Raw genomic sequence first — 21,663 nt, 5'->3', positions numbered from 1 at the left:
GAGGGGCGTTCGGCTCCCGCGTGCGGGTCGGGGTTTGTGCTGAAATTGGGGAGCAGCGAGAATCTGCCAGGCGTGTCGGGCTCCGGCTGCGTCCGCACCTGGGGCTGGTCAGCGACGTGTGACCCCCTTCAACACTCAGCAGAGGCCTCCTGGGCCAGGAGAACTGAAGTTCTGGGGGATATCGGGGTGTCGCCCGACACAGCGCATCCCGCGGGAACTTTGTCTGGGTGGGGGTGCGTGCGGTGCACCCCGGCAGGCGGCGCTGGCCGGCGGCGACCCGCGGGAAAAGGTGGCCCATTGGGTTGAGGGGCAAGGCAGGGAGGGGGCGACTCACTAGACTTTGGGGAGATCTCAAGGGCGGCGCACAGGGCAGCTTGGAAAGCAGGGGGACCACCTGGACCGGTGTTGGACAGGAGGGAACAGAAGAATCCGGCCGCGTGGTTCTGGGTAAAGAATGTGAAGCAAGTAGGCTTGTTTGGGTGGAGAGTTGCCCAGGGAAACGGAGCACTTCAGAGCTCTTCCTTCCCTCTCCAGCCTCCTCTTTGGTGCTGAAGTCACAGCCTCGCGGAGTCTCCCCCCACCCAACCCTCCTGCTCCCCAGCTTCGCGAGCCCGAGGCGCCAAGGGCTGGGAATGAGACGTGGTGGAGAATGAGGAATTAGACTCGGGGACCTGTGGAAAATGAGGTCGACGCCCCTGCTGCAGCTGGCGCTGCTTCTTGTCCTGCATGGAAGCCTGGGGGGGCCGGGGTGCCCCTCTCCGCCCTGCGAGTGCCACCAGGAGGGCGACTTCAGAGTCACCTGCAAAGACATCCAGCGCATCCCCAGCCTGCCCCCCAGCACGCAGACCCTGTGAGTACCCGGGAGGGAGAGGGGGGCGTAGAAGCCAGGAGCTTGCAGAAATGTGGTGGGACGTGGGCAAAAAGAGCTTGGAAATAGGCAAAAGTGTGTGTGTGTGTGTGTGTGTGTGTGTGTGTGTTTGGTAAAAACTCAATGGGGCTTGCAGAAATGTGGCAGGACATGTGCAAAAAGAGCTTGGAAATAGGCAAAAGGTTGTGTGTGTTTGTTGTGTGTGTGTATGTGTAAAACTCAGTGTGTGTGTAAAACTCAGTGTGTGTGTGTGTGTGTGTGTTAAAAACTCAATGGGACTTGCAGAAATGTGGTGGGACGTGGGCAAAAAGAGCTTGGAAATAGGCAAAAGGTGTGTGTGTGTGTGTGTGTTTGGTAAAAACTCAATGGGACTTGCAGAAATGTGGCAGGGCATGTGCAAAAAGAGCTTTGGAAATAGGCAAAAGGTTGTGTGTGTTTGTTGTGTGTGTGTAAAACTCAATGTGTGTGTGTGTGTGTTTGGTAAAAACTCAATGGGGCTTGCAGAAATGTGGCAGGACATGTGCAAAAAGAGCTTGGAAATAGGCAAAAGGTTGTGTGTGTGTGTCTGTAAAACTCAGTGTGTGTGTAAAACTCAGTGGGGGTGTGTGTGTGTGTGTTAAAAACTCAATGGGGCTTGCAGAAATGTGGCAGGACATGTGCAAAAAGAGCTTTGGAAATAGGCAAAAGGTTGTGTGTGTTTGTTGTGTGTGTGTAAAACTCAATGTGTGTGTGTGTGTGTGTTTGATAAAAACTCAATTGTCCAGACTTGGAACTCTGACACCCGAGTTTTTCATAACACAGGAAAAGGTAACAAAACCTTGGTACAAGATGAAAGTGAGTTCTTCTTTCGTAAAGTTGCTATTTCTGCGGTTTGCCTCCTCCTAGCCCTGGCTGAATAATTTTAGTTTCACTTAGATATTAATAAGACTAAAGGTAACTCAGGCATTGACCTTTTGGATCTTATTTTAGGTAATGAAAAATCACACAAAAATGTATTTCTCCAATTCATCTTTGGAGATGGGAAATTATCTTAGAAGATCTGTTGATTCATCAGATAATTAGCAAAAATTTAATCAGAAGCTTGATAAATATATACATTTAGATATATGTATGTGTGTATATAGATGATATATATATATATATTCGTCCTACAAAGTATGATGGTAACTTTGTATGAAGTATCCCAAGTCGCTTTCTCAGATGTGAACTATCCACCAACATAATGCCTTTGGGATGGGCTTGGTAGAGTTACAAAGAGATGAAATGTCATAAAATGTATTTTGTCTGCGTGTTAAATGTTACCAAATTAGAAACTTAATGTTATGTAAGTTTTATATCTGTCTGTCGCTTAGCAAACATTGACACCAAAGACCATTGAAAGGATAATTGTAGGTAAAGTCAAGGGAAAAAAGGTTCTCTGGAGTGCGGAAATATAGAACTGGAAGAAATAACAGGAAACCTAAGCTGGGTAAACACAGTTAAGGTGAGGATAAGCAGGTTCCTAAAGAGAACACAGATCGATGAAAGTCGATGGTAAATTTGTACTTCAAGATTTTCTCAAGAATTTAGCTCAGAGGGCCAGCCCATGTGGGTGGAAGCAGAGGCGAGCATGTCCGCCCTCTCAGATAACACCCTGTCCTAGCTCACCTGGATTAATTAGTGCAAAAAAAGTCCAGCTAGAGCTTCTTTCTTCATGCTGTCTCCACAGAATAAAGCACACTCATCCTCTTAAGTAAGCCCCTACTTAGACTTGCTGTAGCCTCTTTGGTACAACCTACAAAATCCTTCCAGAGTAACCCAGAGTTTCTCTCAACCCTTAGGGAGCCTCGTGAAATATTTCCACTCTTTCTGAACAGAACTTCTGGCACTTTCTCCAAAGTTCTCTGCTTTCTCTGCCACAGACTCTGCCCTCGACCCACAGTATTTTCACCCTTTCTTCATCTGCCAGGGCCTAAGATTCAGAATAGGTGTTAATTCCTTCACGGCCCCTAGCCTGGATGAACTCCCCCATCACCGTGTGTGAACCCTGCCCTAGCCCTTACCCCAGCACACTTCTCTGTAACTTGCTGATTTTCGCTGGGTGCAGGACACGAACTCCTTACACAGAGACTCTGTCATTTATTCCAGAGTCCTTGCACCCAGCACAGGGTCTAGAACTACTGTGGGGCTTAAAAAAAAAAATCTTGTTAAAGAAATGAATGAACAAATAAATATGCAAGTCTCAGACTGCTCACTGTGTGGTCAGAGAAAATGCCACCAGAGGCATCACTTCTTCAGGGACGTCTTTAAAGATGGCAGAATCCAGGGTCATGGAGAGAAATGTGACACTGATGGTGGCAGGCAACTTGGAGTCGTCCTGTTTGTGACACCACCAATGTTGGGGAGAAAGGGTAATGCTGGGGAACAATCAAAGGAAACCTGTGGTCTCCTCACCCCTCCCCCTCACTGCACAGTTAGGTGAGATCATGTACTTGAGAGCACCCCAGTTGCCTTCGGGATGAAAGACAGGGTTCAGCCAGGTGTTTTGTGGTGTCTGTGGTGTCCATGAGTCTGAGGGAACCCGCTGAAATTGCAGGACAGTGACAAGGAGACTCTGACCTTGAAAACAAAGGAGGGATTCGGTTCTGAAGGGGGAGGTTATTCTGAGAGAGGGAAGAAAACATTATTAAAAAGTATAGGTAAAATAGCGTGCAAATTTATATAATGACCACAAGCCTCAGTCACAGGAGCCAAGCAATCTTCAAAACTTTGGGGGCAGGAGTGTTCTCTTGTTGAAGGAAATCTTATGGAAGAAGTCAAATGTGGGGTCTCCTGGTGGCGCAGTGGGTTAAGCATAGCGTTGTGAAGCTGTCTGCAGCCTCTGCAGCATAGGTTCGATTCCCGGCCTGCCAGAGAGATTCCCACATGGCGCGGCAGACCTCTCTTGTCTCACCCGCTGCTCCCCTCAGCAGTGCTTTAGGTCTGTGTGCCTGTTCTGTTCCCCGCTCTGTCCCTGGTGAATCCTCTCACCCTCCAGTGCCTCTAGCCTGTATCCCAGCTCTTGTATAAATTAAAAAAAAAATCTTTAAAAAAATTATTTAAAAAAAGATCAAATGTGTAAATTAGCAGCTTATTGTGCTGATTCCTGTCCTCCTCAGGGCAGGAGCACCATACATGTGCTCAACCCACTGAATTCTCTCAAAATACAAGTGTATAAAAGGATCTTATGGCTTTCATTTGATAGATGAGGAAACCAAGGCACAAAATTTATTCAATGTCACACAGCTTGCACCAGGCAGTGCCAGGATATGAGATAGCACAGAACTGTACCCTGAAATCACTGCTCACAGTTACCTGTTCACTTCTCCCTGGAGGGTCATAAGGCTTTCGAGAAAGACGTTTGAAAACTGGTGATGTCCAATAAGACACAGAAGCTTTGGGTGCTTTTGATCTGAAAGAGCAGATCCAAACTGTTAGCCAGCCAGTATACATCTGATCTGAGGTGTAAGCAAGAACTCAAAGAATAGAAGATCGGGTGGAAAAGAGACTAATAGGATAGAAAGAAGAACAGAAGGAAGAAAGAGGGGCTGGGAGGAAGAGAAAAAACAAAGACTAATATCTGTTAGGGAAGAAATTCTCTGCTGAAACAAACCAGATCTTTGTCACTAAAAACCTGTTCTTGGTGGTAACTACTTTCTGAAACTAGATGCTGTGTAAGCCACTGCCTATTCATTTTACAGATTATAGTGCTGGGAGCAGCTTTTCCCAAGCCTTATCTTCTGTTCATAATAATGTTGCTGAAAGGGGAAACAGATCACCTCTTTCTGCACTCCCCATACACCTGCCGCATGGTGGGGGCCGACAGAGAAGAGTTCTACTGTTGTGGCTCTCACTGAAATATTAACTCTGTATCTTTTTCTCTACCTACACCCTTGGGGGGGGCATGATTCACTCTCACATAACAGTGGCTCTCCTGGGTGCAGGTGAGCGGGGGGGCTACAACCCATACCTGCCAATAAAATATCCTGCAATCTTTGATGTATGGATAGTGTGTAAAACATTGCTCCTGCCAACTGAGAATGACTGATCTAAGGGAATTAAGCAGAATACAACTAAGTATTTAAATTTGGGCATATAAATGTATATCATACTATCTCCAAACTAAAGATGGCAAGACTAACCCATCATTCTCATCCAGAAAGCTGCCATTTGGCCCCTCTGTGCACCAGAACACCCTGGTGGACCTCCCTTTTCTGAGTGAGGACGGTGGACGGAGTTTAATGTTTTTTTTTCCCTACATGTGTGGGTTTTTTTTATTCTCAAGGAAATGAGTCCATCCCTTGCCTTGTCATTTTGATAGTTTCTTGAAGGCATCAGTTTCATGAAGGTGATAATCAGCACCTCCCACCCCTCCAACTTCCACTTTCTGGGATCTAGGGCCACAGTAAAGTAATGGGGAGTTTCTTGAACATTCTTACTCCTTGAGAAATGTTTCTGAAGGAGATCTTGCAGCTGTTGTTTTCAGGGTTTTTCTTCCCATCTCAACCATTTGCACTTTGCATGTGACCAACTGACGGGCTCTCCCTGTGTTTTCTAAACCATAGACAGACATCTGCAGAATTTTTGCCTTATGTGTTCCACCTGTGCTGTTATTTATTCAGTATCTTTAAGTTGACTCCTTTATTTTTTGAAAGAATTATTTATTCATTCAAGAGCTGGGGTGTAGGCCAGAGGTGCAGGCCGGGGGGTGGGAGGTCAGAGGATTCACAGAGACAGAGTGGGGAGCAGAAAAGGGAGATCTACTGAAATACACTGCTGAGGGGAGCAGCGGGTGAGACAGGAGAGGTCTGCTGTGCCATGTGGGTAGCGCCCTGGCAGGAAATCGAAATCGTGCAGATAGCTTCACAATGCTGAGACTTAACCCTTTATGCCACCAAGGAGTCCTAAGCTGATGCCTTTAAACAGAAAAAATCTATTAAGAAAGTTTATATCATGACTATAAATAGAAAAATAGCACAATTTGTTACAAACAGGAGATATCATAAAACTAAATATAGTGAACACAAAGGCATATTCCAGCCTGGGAATGTCCTGAGCCGTGGCTGCCTTTTCTTTGATAAAAGGGAGATAATTAAGTGTGAGAGAAGCACAAGGAGATGTCTCCCCAACTCAGCATCCTTGCAGGTTTCAGGGAATTGAAAGACAATGGGAAAGGAATCACTTCCTCCCAGTGGGACCCAGTGTTATTTGATGCCCGAAGGGTAACCCACCTGAAATAATCTCATGCATTCTGTGTCCTGCCAGTTCCACACTTAGAGGAATGTGGGCTTAGTCCACATTTCACAGTTGTTTTAGTCACGGTTGGTGGTCATAACTGAATGATATTTGGCTCCCCGTCAGAAGAGACGCCTGTGCGTCAGCACCCACTCACTGCCCAAACACAGCCAGACTCCGTGTCTCAGAAGGTGGCCTCGCTTCTTGCTTCCAGACCCCACGATGTATTCTTTCATTCCATGTGTATCAGTCGAGGTGTTTGATGGGAACAGAAAACCCACTCTGTTGTAGCTTAAGAAGGATATAAATATTTTTGAAAGAATAATATGTAATTCACAGAAGCATCACCTGTAGAAGCAGGCTTTGAAAGGACCCAGAAACCACAGCAGGCAGTGGAAGCCATGACCCACCACGTGGTTGGAGAAAAGCTCCATGGACAATCTGTGGCCACACCCGTGGCCACTGCACATCTGTGGTGTTGGCGGCCAGTTCTGCAGCTGCCGGGCTGTGTGCTGCCATCAATAATTTCCCAACTGTCCCTGCCTTTGACTCCAGCCCAAGCACAATGCGCTATATGTTCACATCTGGATGTCTGGCATAGGTCACCGGCTAAGCTCTAGCTGCAGGGGAGGGAGAGGAAGGTGCTTCCCTCCCCCATTTTTGATGTCTGTTGTGGGAGATGCAGAACTGGATCATTCTAAGATCACACACAATGTATAGATTTCCCTCCAAAGAGGGGTCGATGCCCTCAACATTATTCACCATCCTTCAGACTGCAGATGTGCACTAAGCACATCTGGCTCTATTCGATACACTGGCAAAGCTCTAGGTTTGATGGAGAATAACACTAACACTTCCCTGACCTCAGGGATCTTACAGACTAGTGTAGAAACTGAATATTAATCAAATAATTATATAAACTTACCTATAAATATGTTGGCTGATAAGGCTGGGGAAGACTTAAACTGGGCTCGGGGGAGATTTTGAACTACAACCTGAGCTACTTGGAATTTGGGTGTAAGGAGGTGCAGAGGGTGGAACGTGGGGAAGCAGAGTTTCAGGAGAGGAAACTGCTTATTTGAAGAGCTTTGAAGAATTCTAAACTAAAAAAGTCATTTTTGGTTGGGTTCGAAAAGTGGGGTTAACTGTGGAAAAAGTTCCACCAGAGCTCCCCATTCAGCAGCACCAGCGAGTTTCCCAGATGAGTTTCTCCATAGACAGAGGCATTAGTTAGATCCAAAAAAGGGCAGGTTTTTTATAAAGGGAAAGGAGAGTAAAGGACACTTGCACCAACACAAGCAGGCAGAAAGAGCTGCCCCAGAAAGGGACAGGTTTGCAAAAAGAGAGCCCTGCATGGTCGCAGGCAGGCAGCCTTGGGAGGAGCTGCCTCTGCTGCTTTGCAAAGGGAGGTCAGTGAAGAAAAGCACCAACATGGTCGCAGGTCACAGGGGAGCAGGGGGGCTGCTGCCCACAATGGGAGGAAGTTGCAGCAAGGAGCACCTGCATAGGCACAGGTGGGCAGAAGGGCTGCTGCCCCTTGCCAGTGCAGAAATTGCACTGATACAGTTTTCTTCTCTTTGGGAGGAGCCCATTCCTTTGTAGAGTTGCTAACTTTGGTTAATTTTGAATGTTTGGAATTTGAAAAGGATTCAGAGTCTCTCATGGCCCTCAATCTCCATATCTTCTTTCCTCTGGTCTGTGCCTCGTGATACTCTCTATAGCATCTGATACTTGCTCTAAGGATATTTCATTTCTATAGCTGGTTTACTGACTATGTCAATCAATTCTAGCCCCACCTCCAGCTCTTGGCCTTGCCAGAGCCAGGTTTCTGGTCTTGTGGTATCCCCTTTCCAACTCTTCTACTCTTAACCTCCATCATAAGCAGTAAAGGGGTTTGATTCATTCACTTGGGACAAAAATATTGCTGAGTAACAAAATATGTTACTGCTTTTTTCATAACACAGTGCTAGCCAAGGTCAATCTGAAATCCATGGGGGTAACTGCTGGTCCAAAGATGACTTATTGGGCAGTAACTAGTTTTAAAATCCTTTATTTGATTCATTCAAGCAATAAATATAAAGCCTAGTTCTTTTTTGACTTTTTCATATATTTTCCATATATATTTTTCCATGTATCTTTTTTATTTGATTTTGTAGAACTGTTTAATTACAACAATTGCTTTAAAGAAGTTTTACCCATGTCGTAATATCTTAATAAATATTTTAATAAAATAGTTTAAATGATTGTAAGATTAAAGCACTTCGAGGGTTGATGAAACCTCAAAAACCCCAGAAAATTCTTTAAAATCCATTTAGTTAAAGTTTGTAAGTACCTGGATTCCGAAGCTCTTAGCCACCCCCATATTCTCTATAGGGGTGGGAGAGTGAAGTGGTTCTAGAATTCCCTCCAGGGTGAGATTGTGGCTGAATGCCTCATTCTACCATTTTCTAGGTGTGCTTTTGAGAATGCTCAGATGAAAAAGTAACTTTCCCCCTACCTTAAGTTATTGACTGGGAGAAATAGTCAACAACAACAACAACAAAAACAGATTAACAAGAGGAAAGTATACAAATTTATTTAATAAACTCTTACATGACATGGGAAGTTTCATAGGGAAGTGAAGACCCAAAGAAGCCGATAAAATGGTCCGCGTTGGTGGTATAGTGGTGAGCATAGCTGCCTTCCAAAGAAGCCGATAAACCTGGGCAGTTTTTTCATTATATATTTTTAATTGAGATGACATTGGCTTACAATATCACATATGATTTAGAAGTGTGGGATCACACCCTTCAGATGTGTGTTACCATATGCACCACTGTGGCACCTACAGTCTGTTGGGACCCTCCACATTTTGCTCCACAAACCTACCCTCCCCCTCTGGTAGCCTCAATTATACAGTCAAATTTCTAGGGTTTGTTTTAGTTTAATTTTTCTTGTTTTTTTTTGTTTTGTTTCTCTATATTTCACAAATAAGTAAGATCACTCAGTATTGTCTTTTTCTCCTTCTGACTTATTTTGCTTTGCATAATCCCCTCCAGTTCCATGCATGTGTCACAAATGGTGAGATTTGCCCTTTTTCTTTTTTTAAGATTTATTTATTTATGCATACAAGAACTGGGGTGTAGGCCAGGGGTGCAGGGGTGGGGGGAATGAGTGAGAGGATTCATCAGAGACAGAGTGGGGAGCAGAACAGGTGGATTCACTGAAATACACTGCTGAGGGGAGCAGCGGGCGAGACAAGAGAGATCTGCTGTGCTGTGTGGGTAGCTCCCTTGCTGGGGATTGATCTCTTGCCACAGTAGCTGGAAATAGCTTTATAGCACTGTGTCTATAGCACCCACTCCCTGGGCCACCAGGGAGGCCCAGATTTTCACCTCTTTTTATAATGGAGTAGTATCCACTGTGTATATACACCCCACATCCTCTTAATACACTGTTACCGGGCACATCCCATTAGCCTTGATACCGGAATTGTCAGGCCTAGTCTCCCAGCCAGGAACTGATTCCAGGCTGCAGGGCAGCGCTGAGCCCCAGCCACTAGACCCCCCACGGGTTGGTGTCTCACAAAGCCACAGCAGGAACTTCGCAGACGCTCAGGCAAGCAAGCCAGCAAAGGCAGGTTTGTTTAGAAGAAAAAGTTTATTGAGGAGAAAAAGAACAGAAATAAAGTGGGACTCCCAGGCCAGGGAACCAGGTCTGGGAGGGGCAAGGAAGCCAAAGTAGAGTCGTGTCTTAGGGAATATATACTTTTTTTCCCTCATTATTCTAAAGCTGCCCCAGTCTCTTTGTGATTGGTTAGTTCTCGGCTGTCTCACTTAATTTGTTACTGAGTGGGGATCTTCATATTCCTTATCTGACAGCTTTCTCTTTCCCCATTTGTTGCATCTTTAAATTTATGGCCCAGTCTTCTGGATGGGCATCCCTGCATTGAAGTTAAACAGCTGCCCTTCTAATGTGACCATAAATTAAACCACTCTCCATTTCTCCAATCTCCGCCTCCCTTTACCACCTGAAGGGAACCAGGACCAGCATTAACAATATTGTCCTTGGTCCTGGCATGTTTGTTTTTCCTAATGGAATGGGTTACTTTCCCTTGCTTGTCCTTATCTCTGAAGCCTCCCTAAATTTTTCAGAGGTCCTCTCCTGCACTATCCCTAAAACTGCCTAATAACCCTAGCTTGCCCTGTCTCAGCCTCATATGTGTCAGACTCCACATTAGGTTCTTTCTCCATGTCTCAGGTTATTTTTCCCTTGCTGCCTTCAAATTTCCATTCAGATGTGACCTTCTCAGTACACTTTTCCAAATCACTATTTAAAACTGAACACACCTGCTTTTTTTAAAGATCAATTTATTTATGCATACAAGAACTGGAGTACAGGCCAGAGGTGGGGGGGGGGCCGCGGGAGGTGAGAGGATTCACCAGAGACAGAGTGGGGAGCAGAACGAGCAGATTTACTGAAATACACTGCTGAGAGGAGCAGTGGGTGAGACAGGAGAGGTCTGCTGCGCCATGTGGGTCTGCTCCCTGCTGGGGATCGAACTCATGTCTCAGTGGCTGGTGATAGCTTGATAGCACTGAGACTTTAACCCCCACACCACCAGGGGGAATGCCCATACTACTTTCTTAGGAATGCCCTTCCTTTTCCTTAGAATGCAAGTAGACAAACTTGTTAAACAAGGAGGGAAAATGCAAGAGATATCTGGCTGGGAAGGAAGAGAAATAAGAGTGCTTATCTGGTGGGGAAGGAAGAGAAACCGACCATCCAGACTAGCACACCAAGAAGGAAGCAAGTAGAAGAGGTCCGAGGATGTCTAGGATACTCAGAAGACTTCTCAGAGCAGCAGGTTAAATTTTCTTTAACTCTCAAAAAATGATTAAAAATTTTTAATTCTTTTCAATCACGTTACTGTTTTTCAAGGGCCTTCGTGTATACTTTCCTGGAGAATTTTTTTATGCTTCAGGATAATACAAGGCTGTACTGGAATATCCTGGTAACTTGAGCCAAAGTAGTGCTTTGATGCACAGGACGTCCCGCCAGGCCCTGGAGGGAGAGGCATGAAATAGTTTGGAAGGCAGGACTGTGCGAGCAGAGGGTTCCAGGCTCAACAACCAGACCAATTCTGCAGAGACCAAGCCCATTCAGTCCTGTTCTCGGTCACCTGGATCTAGAAAATCTAGTCATTTCATCTGTGTGTCAAACCCTGGTTTTCTTGGGGTCTCAGTCTGACAGAGTAGTAGATAGAAAATCAATTCATGACACTTAGAACTTGTTGTTAAGTGAGTGAATTTTATCTGAATTTATCAGACAATTAATGAAAATAGGCTTTTTTATTCTCCAGAGCTGAGAAATTAACTTAGATTGATCTAATTTGATTTATTTTACTTTTTCGTGGTTGTATAAGGTATGTTATCATTCAAGATTAAGATTTATTAAACAGAGGTTTATGGGTTTGCTAAGGGGTCTGTGATTATCCTGCTGGGGATCTAGGATTATGTGAAAAATTATGTACATCAGTGCATTGCTCAGTCCATAAATTTCCTCAGATTTTCAATGGTATCCTTGACCCTCCTCCACATTAAGAAATTCTCTTCTGGAATGAAGCTTGACCACTACCTCACACCATGCACAAAACCAACTCAAAATGGATTAAAGAACTAGACATAAGACCTGAAACCATAAAATACGTAGAAGGAAATACAGGCGAAACACTACATGATATGCACATCAAAGACATCTTTACAGACACATCACCCAAAGCAGTGATAGTGAAGGCAAAGATAAACAGCTGGGACTACATCAAATTAAAGAGCTTCTGCACAGCTAAAGAGACAATAACCTAAACAAAGAGAAACCCCACTGACTGGGAGAACTTTTTGCACATAACACTAACGATAAAGGACTGATCACAAAAATCTACAAAGAGCTGATGAGACTCAACAAAAACAAAATAATCCAGTCAAAAAGTGGGCAGAAGAGCTGAAAAGAAACTTCTCTGAAGAAGAAATGCAAATGGCCAACAGGCATATGAAAAAATGTTCAACATCATTTGCAATCAGGGAAATGCAAATCAAAACTACAATGAGATACCATCTTACACCAGTGAGAATGGCACATGTTAAAAAAACTAGCAACAATAAATGTTGGCGAGGGTGTGGAGAAAAAGGAACTCTCCTACAGTGCTGGTGGGAGTGCAAACTGGTCCAACCACTATGGAGAGCTTTATGGAGATTTCTTGAACTACTAAACATAGAGCTTCCATATGATCCAGCAATTCCACTCCTAGGTATTTACCCAAAGGACACAGAAACAGTAATTCCAAAGGGCACCTGCACCCCTATGTTTATAGCAGCACTGTTTACAATAGCTAAGCTATGGAAGCAACCCAAATGCCCAAAAATAGATGACTGGATCAAGAAGATGTGGTACATATACACCATGGAATATTACTCAGCATTCAAAAAAGATAAACACATGCAATTTGCAGCAACATGGATGGCGCTGGAAGGGATCATGCTTAGCGAAATAAGATGGAAAGAATAAGAAAAATACCGGATGGTCTCACTCATAGCAAGAATTTAGAAAACCTAAATAAGAGACCAGGAAAAAGACAAATCATTACAAGTAATAATCAAAATTAACAAGCAACTATAAACCAGAGACACACTGTGGAGTTGGGGAGAGAGGGAGGGGCGGGGAAAGGAATGACTAGAGTCAAAGTAAGGGGGGAGGTGCAATTGTATGGGGACTATAACCAAAGTGAAAATGCATACATTGTGCAAAGATGAAAAAAGATGTAAGAATTATATAAAATAAAATATTTAAATAAAAAAATAAAAAGAAGTTAAACACTAAAAAAAAAAATTCTCTTTTGGAGAAATTTGGCATTTTTGTGTACATTTGATATTAACTATGATGCCGACTTTCTTTTTCATTATAAAGAATGGTAAAGCATATATTGAAAAAATTGGCAAAAACCACCTGACCTTTGAATGTCATGTTTTGTTTCCTGAATTTTGATGATCCTTTTCTTTTGCCTCACACTAAGCCTGTCACTTGAATAGACCTTCACACAGACGTTCACTAAATGTGACTAGTTTTCAAGTCAATGGATTAAAAACAGATTTTATAATTGTTTAATGCCTCATATCTGACAGTAAATAATTTATGTTGGCCCTATTCCTCTTTCACTGACATTTGTCAGTATGCTAAATTAGTCTTCTGCCTTCATTACTACAACTGAAAATAATTGAAGGAATTTTAATTATGGACAAAATGATTTTGTTTGTTCAACGCTACTAATTAGATTTTAAAGTATTTAATTTAGATGTCACGCTCTCCTTACTTTGCTTCATTTTTGTACAAATCCTTAAAAACATTTAGGATGTTCCAGAAAATTTCAAAACAAATCCTTTCCTTTGAATTATAAAGCAGGCATTTGTGATTTTTAAAATGTCATGTAAATGAAGCTTTTTTATGTGTTCTGACATGTAAATATGCTCTGGATTGTTCTGCCACAGAAAAATTGAAAATATTTTACCCTCAGAGTATTCTAGAAATTCAAATTTTTCATCATTATCTTAACTGAACTCCCCACACCTTTTGCACCTGGAAAGACAATCTGTGAACAATCTTTTGTTCAGAAATATGATTTCTGTATATACATAATATCATATATGGCATTAGCTTAATTTTACCCACACCCAAGTATTTGCATAATTACTCAACTCAGTAGAGGAGATGGAAATTGTCTCTTTTCATTGCCAGGAATTGTAATGTGTGAGCTGGGAAACTGGAAGGCTAACTTTGGGAAAAGTTGCTGAATGTGAGAATAAATAAGATCTAATGGGGCCCAAAAATGTGGGCTGTCACGTGAGCTGTTGATGCACTTTTTCACAGCTTATTTCCTTCTCCAACTCTTTCCCATCATTCCTGAGTTCATAGTCATGGCCTAAAGGCTTGAAGTCACCTGAAATCTACCTTTGGATAGGTGGCATTTAATTGTGGTTGGTTTTTCTTCTTTACTTCCTTTCTCCTTTCTGTTGTCAATAAATATTTGTTGGTAACCTACTACATGCTAATACTAGTCTAGGCATTACACCTCCTTGATCTTCTATTCTAGCAAAAGCAGATGACATAAATAAATAGATAGATAGATAGATAGATAGATAGATAGATAGATAACACAAAATGTCAAGTTAGTACAAGTCAGATAAGTATAATGGAGAGAAGATATAGATATATAGGTATATAGGAATAGAAACAGATATCACTTGAACAACTTTGGGGTTAGGGGCACTGACCCCAGAACAATTAAAAATCTGCATATTAGTCTTGACTCCTTCAAGACTTAACCACAGTTGTCCTTTATATCTTCAGGACATTGCTGTCAAGACCCCCACTCTGTACCTAAATCCACCAATACTCAAGTCCCATATATGTTCCTCTGTCTCCGTGTGGTCCACATTCATGATTGCACCAAGGAATGTCTGCTGTTGGTGAATCTGTGCGCTTGGAACCCAAACAAACCTGCATGTGAATGGACCTGAGCAGTTCAAACTGTGTTGGTAAGGGGTAAACTGTATGTAGATACATTTATTTTATTTGATCCCTGGCCAGGGAGTTAACCCACATGGCGCAGCAGACCTCTCCAGTCTCACCTGCTGCTCCCTTCAGCAATGTATCTCAGTAGATCAGCCTGCTCTGCTCTCCACTCTGTCTCTGGTGAATTCTCTCACAACACCTCTGGTCTACACCCCAGTTCTTCTATGCAAAAAGTCTTTTTTTTAAAGAAGGTATTAAAAAAAATTGTCCTCTCCCCCCCAAATTGCATGAACTTAATACCTTTTGTTAAGGTCACCCTGCTCACTGAGTTTACTAATCACGCAGCGGTGACTATGAATTGTACCAGCCATTAAGTAACAGGGAAGGGGGTAAGAAGTGGTTGAATCCTGGATTCATTTAGGAGGCAGAGTCACAGGATTTTCTAACAGATTGTGTAGAGTTTGAGTGAAAGAGAAGAGTCAGAGATGTCTTAACCTGGGTTCGCTAGAAATCATAGACCTTTGAGAATTCCTTGATAAAGTTTGAGAATTCACATTAAGTTTGGCTTTATCTGACCCTGCATGTGGTTTGTGATTCCAAATTGCAGACTGGAGGGATGGTGAAGTGAAGCAGGAGGAAGGGAGAGTTTGCTGCTGTTAGAAGCAAAGGGTTGCTGATCCCAGGGAACTATCTGAAATTCAGATGCCATGCATCCAAGACCTTGCTCGGGGAGGGGAGACAGGAAAACTTTGATCCATCAGTTTTATCCCCATGGGCCAGGATGTTAACTCTACAACCTCCTAGGTTTCTCTTGCATGGGTGATGAACAAGTTCCAGATATTAACAGAAAAGCCCAAGAGTGGAAGCTGAGAGTCTGGCGCAGGGCTGGGATGCTGCCCTGTTGGGTGCAGCTGGTCAGAACTCACAGAGAAGTTGACTGTTGCATGACCAGAATCAGAGACAGTGAGGCTAGAGGCTCTTGTGTGATGTATGAGAGGTCTCCAATGTAGTTCACCCTCTGCACTAGTCAGATCTACCCACACTTTCCATTATGTCTGGTTCCCAGACTCAAACATGGGACCTCCAATATTATAAGAGTAAGGTGCCCTTATCTCTTCTCTGAGAGGGGGGGATGCAAATCCAATCTGCCACAGAGCTCCCTTCAAGCTGCAGTCTTTGTAAAGACATTGAAAGGAGGTGGCTACACCGTGTACCATACAGATGTATGGTATTTAGAACTTTCCAAGTGGTGTACTGCCACATCAAAATCTACTTCTGATCTATGCTCATCATTTTTAAAGGAGATGCTGTCTTGATTAAATCATCACTTTGCTTTCCTGCTCTCCCCATAGCATCTGGTAACCAGTGATCTGCTTTCTGTCCCAGTGAATCTATCATTGCTGGACATTTTATATAAATGGAATCATACAGCATATTTTCTTGTTTCCTCTACATTGCCAGGATAAGGAGTGTGGTCAATCAGGCAAGTGGCCCAACAGGAAAAGATGTCTTTCTGTGCATTTCTAAGACACCCATGTAGTGACCAGGTCCACTTTATATCTAACCACCTTGTATCTTAGGTAGGATAATCTGAACCCTCCAAATGTCTACACTTATTCTCAGAGGGAATATGAACAGGCTTTTCAAGCCAATCTCTGACAGAGAGCAGATAAATCCTTCTTACAGATTTTTGGGTTCTATTGGGACAGAGTCCTCCCAGTCACCATTTCCATCACTTTACCCTACTAACAGTAACACCCCTGGGATGACAATGTCTGGAAGAAGATAAGAAACCAAGTCAACAATAGCCCTTTTGCAATATGCTTCTTATGGCAACATTGATTGATGTCTCTTGTTTTGTATCTCTGTTAAAACACTTAACCAGCATGCAATAAAGAAAATTTCTAAGAAAAAAATAAGTTTAAATGGGAGAAGTGGATTCTTCTTCCCCTTATGTTTAGCAGAGTTTATTCTCAGCTACATCTCCCCAACTCAGTCTGGACTTGGAGGCAGAAGATGTGTGGTCAAATTCTAGTTCCTACCAACTGACTGTTGGGAGACTCTGTTTGCTCAACATCTAGAATGAGCAAACTAGTAAGCTCTGCTCTCCCCGTGTCATGGCCTGGTTATGAGGATCACATGTGGGAAGGCTAGTTGTGGATGTGAAATCCCAGAATAAAGCCTCAATCACAGGTTAGCTGTTGATATGCAGTGATGGGTCTGAGAGCCTGTGAGGTCTGACCTGATTTAATCCTCCACATGGGTGTTGCATGGATGTAGAGAGGACAAGCCACACTCCAGGGGCCATCTGGCAGCTGTTTGGCTTGTGGTTATGTAGCTTTATTAAGAAAAGCAAACACTTGTTTTCTGTGCAAAAGGGACATTTTAAAGATTTACAAGATTTCTTATCTTCTTCCAGACATTGTCATCCCCGGGGGTGTTACTGTTAGTAGGGTAAAGTGATGGAAATGGTGACTGGGAGGACTCTGTCCCAATAGAACCCATAAATCTGTAAGAAGGATTTATCTGCTCTCTGTCAGAGATTGGCTTGAAAAGCCTGTTCATATTTCCAAACTCTCCAGATGCCCCTATTTAATGCTTGGCTGGTCATCTTATGTGGCATAACCAAGTGGCCATTGCACAACCATACACAATCCCTAGAATCTAAAACAATAAAACTAAAGTCTCTGAAATGTGCTCTGTGAAGCATGGAAAACTCTGTTAAGGTTCTGTCTGATTCCATTCTGTGTAACAATACAAGTGCTAATGTACTTACAAAGAATTCCTTTTAATCATAAGAAACCTGGCACTTTCCTGAAAGTCTGGATCCCATGACAAACAAACAAGGGAGTAAATAAGTAATTAAGTGGCTTGGAGAGATTGTGCTTTCTTTTTATATTGTATCCAGTGTTTTCCTTTCGAAGAGAGAAACATAGGAAGGGAGAATATCTTGGGTGAAACTGTAATAGCCAAAGTCCTGATGGAGAGTAGAGGATAGAAGGTCCCAACATAATAAGGAAATATTGTATGAGTTTGTGAAAGAACTATTATTAAGAGAGGTAAATAGAAACAGAGATCATAACTTAGAAACCTTCATAAATCATGTCAGCACGGCACTTAGTCTTTCTGGATCTTGCCTTTTACATCTGTTTAGCAAAAACCATGGGGTGACTGTCCTACTTTGGAGAACTGTTGGAAAGACCTAGGCAGTAATTCTTCAATTGCTTTTCATTATTCAGCAACAGGTTTTTTTTTTCTATTCAGTGAAAATACCAGGGGATAACTTATCAAATATTTTGGGGAACACAGATTTATCATAAAGGAACTTTGAGGGAGTTAGACCATAAAAATAAACAAAGCACAAAAAATACTCAATTCCAAAGCATCTACATCCATCTTTTCCTTCCCCACTTACAAATCAGTGCAAAAGTCCTCCTCCCTGACCCAGGCTCCCCATCTCCTCACTCCCTGACTTTTTCCTCTTTCCTTCTCCCAGATTTTTTCCATGTAAGTCTCTTTCGTTCTAATATCTTCCTCCATCTACCACTTCTGCTTCTCTACCAGCCTCCTTCCCTTCCCAGCCAAAGAGTCACAGTTTTTTTTTTAATTTTATTTTTATATTCCCCATACAATTATAACCCCCTTATTTTGACCCCAAGCCCTCCCCTCCCCGCCCCCTACCCCCTATAGAGTGTCTCTGGTTCATAGTTGTTTGTTGATTTTGATATTTTCTTTCTTATAGTTATTCTTTTTCCTGGTCCCTTATTTAGGTTTTCTAGATTCCTGCTATGAGTGAGACCATCTGGTATTTTTCTTTTTCTTTCTGGCTTATTTCACTGAGCATGATCCCTTCCAGCGCCATCCATGTTGCTGCAAATTGCATGGAGTCACAGTTTTCTTAAGTTGTTGCCTTGCTGGTTTTACTTCCTGTCTACTCTTGAGCTTTGCTTCTGCCCTCATTACTCAATTGAAAAAGCTCTTGCCAAAGTCACTCACAACCTTTGTCCATTGCAAAACGCCATGGACATTTTTAGATCTTTTCCTCTGACTGAAACTTTGGTGGCTTCTGTAAGTTATGACCATTTTCATGGCTTCCTCTTTGGCACACTCCTTGATGGCATGGAGTCTCAGAGAGTCTCTGATCAACAGTGTTGTGTTGCTCATGCACAAGGAAGGCAGGTGTTCAGATATGGAGCTGCTGGGAGCGCCACTGTGCTCTGGGCTTGTTAACAGCAAGTGTGTTCTTGTCTTTTTTTTTATTGAGGTCATGCTGGTTTACAGCACTATGCATGTACAGGCTCACACTCTTCTGATGTTTGTTACCACATCGCACCCATGAGCAAAGTACCAATCCTCATCACAGCCCTTTGAGCTCCCTACCCCCTTTGTTCTCACTACTTCACCCTTCTGGCAGCCTCAGTTCTGTAGTCTGGTTTGTTTTTGCTATTCCTGTGCTTCATTTCTTTCTATTCTTCATATGAGTGAAATTGTTTGGGATTTGTTTTTCTCTGACTTTTCTGCTTACCATCATGCCCTCCAGTTCCATCCATGTTGTCATTAATGGCAAGATTTCATCTTTTTTTTTTTTTTTGAAATAGCTGATTTGTATTCCATCGTGTACATACACCACATCTTTCTCCACTCACCTGCTTTTGGGTGTTGTTTCTATACAATGGCTTTGTAACTGCAATGAACATAAGAGTGAATATATCCCTTTGCATTTGTGCCTTGATAAACCCATTGTAAGTTATAAATATCATAAGTCAAAAATACTGACTGGGAGCTGGGACTGACTGCTGCTGCCTAGCATCACAAGAGATGGTTTGTGTAACTTCTAATGAATATGTGTAGCTTTCATATACCATCATAAAGTCAAAAAATCCCAAGTCAAACTGTCATAAATTGGAGACCAACTGTCTGTTGGATCATCCATCTTTCATTCTCACCTCTTAGCTTCTACTTTGTTTTCCAATATGATATCTGTGATAATTTCTCTAATTTCCATAGATTTATCTCCCATTTCACTATTTTTCAGCTGACTACTTCTTTTTAATCACATCAGTATTACTGCATATATTTTTCATTTCTGCTATAATACAATTGTTCATTTTCATTGTTCTATTCTTTTTTTAATAATGCAAGTTTTATTTTTTTAAGATTTATTTATTTATACAAGAAACTGAGGTACAGGTCAGAGTCGCATGGGAGGGTGAGAAAATTTACCAGAGACAGAGCAGGGATCAGAACAGGCAGACAGACCAAAGACACTGCTGAGGAGAGCAGTGGGCAAGGCAGGAGAGGTTTGCTATACCATGTGGGTTTCTCCCTGGCTGGCTGGGAATCGAACCTGTACTGCAGAGGTTGTGGACAGCTTAACAGCGCAGCACTCTACCCACTGCGCCACCATGGAGGCCCTGTTCTATTCTTTTTTGTGATTTTGGTTATTTTCTACTTCTTAAATTACTTTCAATAAGCTTACTTTATAGTCACTATTAAATTATTCTATTCTCTGAAATTCATTGAGGGTTCAATTTGCTCATTTTCATGGTGGCCTGTTACCTTCTTGTTTTAAAATTTAAGATTATAAACTCACCTTTAGTAGCACTATATCACAGTGAATCTTGTGCAACCTGAAGAGCATGCCTTATCAGGAATTCTGCACTTGTGTATATCAGCCATATCAGGGATTTCACCACACAGGGCCATACTTTATGTTACTGACTCAACTTGAGAAGGTATTTTGATAGGCAATGGTTCAAATGCCCTCCCAGACACCCAAACCCATGGGTAGGTAAATGATTCCAGATTATCTAGAATAATTTATTTTAAATAAGGAAACTATATAAGAGACATCCAAGATTTGATCAGAAGGCAGGTCTTTTCTGATTCACATTTTTACTAAGTGTGCAGCTTTTGACATTCTTAACTTATAGTAGTATCATAATTCCTTCACATGGGCCAAGGTCTATTCTTTGGACCCAATGTCAGCATTAAAAACCGGCTTCCCTGGTGGCGCAGGTGGTTGAGCACCGCACTGTGAAGCTGTCTACAGCCTCTGCATTCGGGTTTGATCCTGGCCAGCCAGCGAGAATCCCATATGACGAAGCAGACCTCTCCTGCCTCACCCTCTGCTCCTCTCAGCAGTGTATTTCATCAGTCTGCCTGTTCTGTTCCCCACTCTGTCTCTGGTGAATCCTCCCACCCTCCCGCGCATCTGGACTGTACCCCGGTTCTTGTATAAATAAATAAACCTTTAAAAAAAAAAAGCTCACAGATTACCAATTTGGCAAATTTATCCCACACAATCACCTTCCTATTCCTACAGACCTCACAAGGTTGATCACTCTCTTGCACTTCTGTCTTGATGCCTAAGGTGTTTTCTTCTCTGTAGGGAGTTCATTCAAAAGAACTATCACGGTTTATCTGGGAGTTACAGGTGGCCATAGAGGGAAGGCTTTGGATTGTGTAGATATCCAGGAAATCCATCCTTCAGTTCCAAGATTATTCATTCTACAGACAGGTAGTTTCTCAGGGGCTGTGCAGGGTATTGAAGGCAATGAGTTCAGAAAAACAGATCTAGAACCTTCATTATCAACTCTGCAATATATACAAGGTATCAGTTTCTCTAGGAAGATTTCCTTGACTTTTCTAAAATCTGGATTACATAGACTTATTGCAGCTCTGTTTCTTCATGCTATCATGCCACCTTAATTGCATTTTCTAGACTAGCCCACAAAATCTAAATATGGTAAAGAATATCCTCAATTAATGATTCCCTGGCACCTTGCACAAAGCCAAGCTCATTGTAGGGATTAGAATGAAATTATCAAACACAACTATGTCCAGAAGTACTTGAAAATTTTCAGTGCATTATTAACCTTTTCATGTTCCCCGGTATCCTTGTACCACTGACATTTCCTTTTTTCTCAAGCTATTTCTGCTCTACATATAAATGTGCTCAAGCTTCCTCTATCCTTACAAACAGAGGAAAGCAAAAC

At 42.5% G+C, this 21,663-nt stretch overlaps 1 protein-coding gene across 1 annotated transcript in view; it reads left to right on the top strand.

Annotated features, from left to right (window-relative positions):
• Positions 1 to 680: 680 nt before the first annotated feature.
• The window catches only part of TSHR (thyroid stimulating hormone receptor), a gene marked incomplete at both ends in the record, with an annotated part of 126,731 nt that continues 105,748 nt past the window's right edge, over positions 681 to 21,663 (top strand). The window contains one exon of the mRNA XM_084240791.1: positions 681 to 850. Within this exon, the coding sequence (XP_084096917.1) occupies positions 681 to 850 (170 nt within the window). The remainder of the gene's footprint in view (positions 851 to 21,663) is intronic.

This window comes from Talpa europaea (assembly GCF_964194135.1).
Source record: "Talpa europaea genome assembly, chromosome: 8".
NCBI classification, from domain to species: domain Eukaryota; kingdom Metazoa; phylum Chordata; class Mammalia; order Eulipotyphla; family Talpidae; genus Talpa; species Talpa europaea.
This window is presented reverse-complemented; position numbering and strand designations above follow the sequence as displayed.